General features: G+C 36.9%; 1 protein-coding gene across 1 annotated transcript in view; it reads right to left on the bottom strand.

Moving 5' to 3' along the window:
* Window positions 1-7,337, bottom strand: part of sema6bb (sema domain, transmembrane domain (TM), and cytoplasmic domain, (semaphorin) 6Bb) — a gene marked incomplete at its 5' end in the record, with an annotated part of 112,044 nt that overhangs the window by 41,409 nt on the left and 63,298 nt on the right. The window contains 1 exon segment of the mRNA XM_014002896.1: window positions 5,374-5,451. Coding sequence (XP_013858350.1) covers window positions 5,374-5,451 — 78 coding nt within the window.

The following is a 7,337-nucleotide window of genomic DNA, read 5'->3' as shown; positions in this document are numbered from 1 at the left end:
GTGTGTGTGTGTGTGTGTGTGTGTGTGTGTGTGTGTGTGTGTGCGTGTGAGAGAGAGAGAGAGAGAGAGAGAGAGAGAGAGAGCATTTGCCCGCAGACTTGTCACTGGGAAACAAATAATTTAGTGATTTTAGGAAAATATATAAGAAAATGTTTTTCTGTCCATTCTTCAAAAGCTGAAAATTACTAAAACCTGTTGCCTGTTGATGAAGTACTCAATGTGTACTCAGGATCTCTGAAGTTTTTTCTTCTTTTCATCAACTTTTTCCACTTCATTTTTGTGCACTTCTTGTATGATGATAGCATATTTTTCAATGTGTGCTTAAAAAATTAAGCAAGTGAAAGACAAAAGAAGAAAGACTATCTTATAGCAAATAAACAGGATCTAAAAGTTTTGCTTTAAAAAACAATAAGTCAGTTAGAGAGCTGAGACAGGATGAACCAGAACTGTTTCGACACAGAACAGACAACTTGGCAAATAAATGATTTATTTGGATTGTTGGGATTATTGTTACAAACAACCTGCCACAACATAAAGAGACAATTTCTTCCAAATCTTTTGTTGAATCAGTGAAAATGCTAAAGATAATACAGTTTAGAAGACATAGATTAATATTTTAGAACTAACATTGAAATGAAATTAAATGAAATGAAACAAATGAAATCTTGGCCGATGTAGGTCCTGTTTCAGATCTTTGATGGATTTAGAAATCTTATATGTCTGAATGATTCCCAGGCCAGAGTTAAGCTGCTTATCAAACAAACAAAAAAATGACTTTAAAAGAGGTCGGGTGGAAACAAAATGAGTGAAAAAGCATCTAAAATGCCCTAAATAGTGGACAGTTAATAAAGCACTTTTGTAGCCTTAAGCATGTGATTTCYATTTACCCATTCACACAGTCTGATAGTGGTTAACATTATATAACACCCACCCACTTTTTTTAAGACCGACAGTATCTATTTACAGTGAAATGTCAGAATTCACTTTTAATGCTCACTAAGTAAAGTTTAAGTTAAAACAATAAGTTAAAACGATTCTGTGGTGAACAAAATCAACCCAAAATGTAATGTGTGTATCTTTACAAAATGTTAAATAGCAGCTTTCTAAAATAAGTACCTCAGCTACCGTTTTTCAAGTTTGTCAATAATCTCAAAAAGGTCACATTTTTGGTAACATTTTCTGTGTTTCCTAAAACACTTGGAAAAACAATGATTTGGGTGATTATTTTAAGAAGATGTTGAGTTTTGAAAAGATTTGAAGTAACTAAAAAAAGATTAAACTCGTGTGACTGTGGCTTACAGATTGTAGATGCAAGCATGAGGATATAAAATGTGTAGATTTGCTGCGGCAGTCAGTATTTCCAACATTTGACTCATATATCTGAGGAAGGAGTGCAGAAACTGCACCGGGAGGCTAAACTGAACGCCCAGGAAGTCTGTATTCTGCAATTAAAAACAGCAGCTGCACTACCAATATTTGTGTTTTAAATGGCTGAAAAACCCTGACAAAAGAGTTGAAGGGAAAGAACCGCTGTTGTCATCAGAATAAAGGAGAATGTTTTGTGTTCAGCTGGCTGCAACGTGCACACTTTGGGTCATTTACGTTGAATAACCCTCCCTGTTGGTCTGAAYGCAAGCACGTTTCATTATTTTGCTTTTTGTACTTCTTGCACAATCTTCCGAGTACATTGCTTCATTTATCAAGGTCGTAATACAAAACAGAAAGTGATAAAGATGTATTTATACTAWACTAACAAAAAGACCAGACAACGAGCACTTTAAACCTTGCAGCATTTCTAAAAATGATGAATATATCACAGAATAGAACAATTAYTTATTTCTGACACCTGAACACTTTATGCGCCAAATTTTCTTTTTATTAAAGTTAACAAGAGTTTTGATTTGTTGAAAAGTGGATGTGATTAGGCTCATTCTGGGCAGTTCTTTACTCTGGTCTTCCTTACACTGGATTTACACTGCGTCGCGGCACAAACTCCACAGTAAAAACGAACCCTTTAAAGTCAATGAGAGCATTTACAGTGAGCGTACGGCCATCTGCAAAATTAAACCCCTTTCTATTTTTGCAGGAGCACACTGCACCGACAGGAAAATTAATGAGTACAACATATGTATTTTCAAAACAAATCACCAAAGATAAATGTACATTTTTTTCTAAATCCTAGTTATATTAATAAATCTATAGGTAATTTATACATATAAGATGTAATGTGTATAATTTATGGCTACGCATACACATCTAATACAAATTAAACAGATATTTTTTCCTCTTATTTTACCCGCTGTAAATAAAATTTAATAAATAAAGCTTTCAAGTTTGTCTTCTCAGAATTAACTGTTTTAGTCTGACCTCAGCATTTATCACTGGATATAGCACTATCTCGTGAAGCGAAGCCGCACGTAATGTAAAGTCAGTTATTTAAGTCACACGCAGCACTCTCACTAGTGAGTGTCCAGGTGTTTAGGTGTGATAAACWTTTAAGCTGATGCCTCAGGATTCCTTTACGTGTTGAGATTATGGTGTCATTTTATAACTTGGACATTTTATAACTTGGTGTTCAAGCTGGGTCAGGTGAAACTAACTTACAGTAAGTGGTGTACAAGGTTGAAGGAGCTGCCGGCCTTATTCATGGAGACTGTCACGTCTTGACAACATTTGATGATAGCCCAGTCAGTGAATTAAAGTAAACTATTTATGGCTTGTTGGACCTCAGTCCTTGTTGACCTTTTTTTTTGGTCTAGAACAGTGAATGTCTCTCCCTTTATGGATGCACAACGACACTTAGAAATGTGAGAAATGTTTTAGGACTCAACACATGCGATCCTGAGGTTTACTGTATTTTTTATTAGGTTAATATTTTGAGGCTTTATCTACATGTGATGGTGTTGTGCAGCTTTAAGGGAACTAAAAGAACTATTTGTTGTTTAAATTGTTTTTAATTTGGTTTCTTGCTTTAATAGTGGGACTAAAATACTAAAGTGCCTGTGACATGCATRTTTTTTCAAATACAAAAAGTCAAAGTAAATATCTTTATATTTGAGAAACATTTTGTCACGTWACTGGTAYATTTTCTTTTGAATTTGGCTCAGCCAAAGTGAAACAGGAAGTGACATMAAAGGGGAACTTTATAAAGTATAACTRTCCCCTGTGAAAGCATAATCCCAGCCCCTGGCACATTTGAAAAATTCCAACAAAGTGGGCGGCCAAGTGTGGGGATGAGCGAGGAGGTGTGGTCAGAATAGAATATATTCTATAGAATATATTTGATGCAACACCCTGTTATACTGCTTCTGTGTAATAATGATGGTTTCTATAGTCGTGCATCATAATTATGGTATTAGGAGGTGACTTTATTCAGGCAGGACACCACTGTGAAAAGCACAGTGTGCCACTGCATTCAGGTTATGTAATTTCCCTGTTTGCTCTTTTTTATTTCAGACAGAAATGAGCAAATAAAAGCCTACAGCAGCTTACAATAAATAAAAAAACATAAATCCAATGTTTCTTAAATCATCATTAAAAGTACAAAACTTTTCTGTCACAGTGGCTGTTGAGAACAGAATCTTACATAACTCAAGAGCACTCCTCTGGCCTCAGTGTGCAAAAAGTGGTGGCATTATTCCACAAAGAGGAAAACCACAGTAACTCAATGCAGAATCAATAGCTGAGTTGACCGCCCTTGGTAAATCAAATCAAGACAAACACAGAGGCCTTTAATGGTTTAAGCAGGCAGCCTGAGGTGCTCTGTAAGGCCTGTGTTGGCTGTTCTGCTGGCACTCTACCTGTGTTTGAAAGCCTAATTYAATAAGCAGCTTGACTTGAGACAAATTTGATTTCCCCGGAAGGAAACAACCACAAATAGAGGTGAGATGTAGAGACAGACCACTGTGTCTCAGTAACAGGAGGAGGGAGGGGCCACACACAGTTATGCATACTGTCTGCACCACAGACACAGAAACAAACAGCTAAACTCACAAAGTCAATGTTCTTGACCAAAACTTGATAACAGCTGAACAAAATGTTATGGACCGCACATTGAAATCAATAAGATCAGACTGTATGATGAGTTGTTTAGAGAGCACAGATCTGACCTAAAAACTCTAAAAAATATATAGAGTTCAGTTGGTGTTTATATAAAATGGAACTGCAACGCTTTGGTCTGAATTCCTCCTTATTGTAACTCCACAAACCTCTCTTTTTTCTGAGGTGTGTCTCAGATCAACACATTTTGAGGCTGTCTCTTTAAATCGAAATGAGGTGTTTCACACCTGCCCCCTCCAGCTACTAGAGCGGTTCGTTCTAGTTTGATAGAAAAGTTAATGACTATATACAGTAGCAGCACACAAACCTTTATTTACAAATTAATTAAAAGACGTCAACAAGAGAAGACTTGTCCATCCAGTCTTACATGTTGGAGCCAGATTCTGACCCAGAACCAGAGGAAGACCAACAAATTGTTATTGGTCTAGACCTTATTTAGAAGTTCTGTTGCAAATATTGTGATCTAATAGTTCAAAAAATGTAATAGGGAATAAAAAAACTGAAAGAATATGATCCAAATAGAACATGAAGTACGGAGCCCGCAAGTGGACTTGGGGGGATTTTTTCTTTTGTGTTCCCACGCAATACTTTTGTGTTCCCATGCAATATTGTTTTGCGTTCCCATGCAAAAGTTTGATTTGTTTATGAACTGAATTAAATCAGACTTTTACTTTGAAATATTCGGTTACCAAAACAGGATGTGTCGCCACAAGTTCGTGAAATTGACATTGATGTTGCGTGGCTGCACTGTGTTAAAATATCGGCATATGACATATTTCCATGCATGGCTGTGTGATATATTCATTCTGAAGCTGAATTAAAGCAGTAGGCTAACTGGCTAATGGTGAACATGGGAGTCTGTTAATAAAGCGGCAGGCACAACAATGATAAACGACTTTTGCGAGGGAACGCAAAAGGTATTGCGAGGTAACGCAATACTTTTGYGTGGGAACACACAAAAAAATCACCCATGTCCCCTTGCGGGCTCCGTAATAAAGATATCTTTGCAGCACTAAATTCAACTTTTCTAGAGACTCCAACTACACAACAAAATGTATTTAATTGTTATAAAAGTGGATTTTCATGATATGTGTCCTTTAAACATAATCTTCTGGTGGTGAAGAATACACATTTAAATTATAAAAACAAGAAATAATTATTAGGGTCAAGAATAAAGAACAGGAAACAGCCGTAAAACTTCAAATGGAGACAAAAATAAAAATAAAACGTGCCACAGAGAAGAAGTTGAGTGTGACAGAGGGGAGTCGGTTGTGTGTTTTGTGTCGGTCTAACAACAAAAGAAAGGTGTCGTACCTGGTTCCAGGTCTGAGGAAGGAGCAGGTGCTTCCTCTGGTCCAGCCGCAGTACGGGTCCCTGGAGGCGATGCAGTTCCTGAAAGACAGACGAGGTAAAACAACATTAACAAAAGGTTGAACTTCAAAGATTAACCTGAGCTCCCTGAGGAGGCTTCAAAGTGAGTCAGTTTGATTTATTTGATCATTATAGAAACGTAACAGAGTACGCTAAGATTTTAAACATGAAGGCCACAGTTAACCTGTTTAAACTGAGATTATTCATGGAACAATGAGGAATGGGCAAGAGCCATGAAAAGGCAACTGTCATTATTTAAGGACTTTAATTTGTTTAAAACTGCAGCAACGTAAAAATAAACACATCAAGGAACTATGTTTACACTGCGGTCCAGCTTTGCTATTACAGTTTAGTGTTTGTATTTGATTTTAATTAGTTTGAAGTTCAAATGTCTCGTATCTGTCAATCAAATCACTCWAAGCTGTCAATCAAAACATCCAGAGTCAGCATAACCTGAGCAAAAACACTTTTCAGCAATACAGTTTCTTTTAAAAGCATAAAGAGCTCTCTCATGCAGAATTGAAGCAGGTTAAACGTGTTGACGAAAGCTAAATGTCTTCCTGCAGAGGACGATTCAGGTTTACTGCTCAGTTTCAAACATCATAAAATTAACTCACAATTAGTTCCACTTCTTTGATGACATCATGACAGGCCTACGCTGCATTATTTCATTATCTGCTAGATTTCAGAAGTTGTTTTTTTTATTATTTAGAAACAGTGGTGGGCACAGTTCCCCTAAAGCACTAAAGCACTAATAAGGGAACTAATTTCCTGATTTGTGCTTTAGGGCTTTTGCTAATTAAAAAAAATTAGTGGATTAGCACTTGCTAAATTTATAAGCTAAATATATAAGCACTAAACACATGGAAGAGAAATGGACAATATCAATAATAGCACTCTGTAAATGTTATTGATCAACGTTAATGTTAACAGCTGAGGGTGAAAGCTGTCRCTCATTTTGTTCRYATGTGTATCACTGATCCACCAGGTGACAACACATTGAAAATATGTGAACCTAAATACAGCTGTRGAATRTCAATGATAAGTCTTTACAGAGCAACATGATAAYAWGTGACTCATGTTGTTTGTTGAAGAATGTTCATGGKTTGACTGGGTYATTTTAGTGCTTTAGAATTAGCTTTTKCTAAAATTTTCAGTGTATTACAGCAGTATTTTAGAATTAGGGGACCTAACTGTTTGAGTTAGTGTTTTAGGACTAGTGGAACTAGTTTTTAGATTAGTACTGCCCACCACTGTTTTAGAAGAACTTTTCACTTTTAAAGGAAATAATTAAATTAAAAAAGTTGTAGAACTTGAAAGTTTGCTGAAATGTGTTTATAAATACCTGAGATTTATTAAAGGGGCTATATCATGTAAAATTAACTTTTTTGCGTTTTATATCATGTTATAATGTTATCCTCTCATCAAAAACATGCCCAGAGCCTTGCTTTGACTCATTCATGCATGTTTGAGAAATCCTGCAGTGTCCCGAGGCAGCAAGGCAGGGGAGCAAAAATGACTGATTGGGACTAGAACCGTCTTTTGAGACCAGCTCCTCCTCTGGACTGTGTCTCCAAGCTGAGCTTCCTCATCACAGAGCACACCTCCCCACCTCTGCACCCCACCCATGACTCCTGCAGGCTCTCGGCAGCAACAAAGCAAACAGGTGATGAAACTGAAACTGTCTGCTGAGCTCCTAACACTGATTCTCAGTGCAGCCCTTTTAAGATTCATAATACCTCTGAGGAAATGTATTTTCAGATGCCAAGTAAACTAAACTGAGCTTCCATATCACAGCCAACCCCCCCACCCCCAATAAACAGCAGAGCCCTGTAGAGCAGTGGTTCCCAAACTTTTTATCTTCTGACCCACAAAATATTCATGGCAAAAGCTTGTGACCCCAAATA

Source organism: Austrofundulus limnaeus, unplaced genomic scaffold (assembly GCF_001266775.1).
Source record: "Austrofundulus limnaeus strain Quisiro unplaced genomic scaffold, Austrofundulus_limnaeus-1.0 Scaffold15, whole genome shotgun sequence".
In the NCBI taxonomy this organism is placed as follows: Eukaryota; Metazoa; Chordata; class Actinopteri; order Cyprinodontiformes; family Rivulidae; genus Austrofundulus; species Austrofundulus limnaeus.
This window is presented reverse-complemented; position numbering and strand designations above follow the sequence as displayed.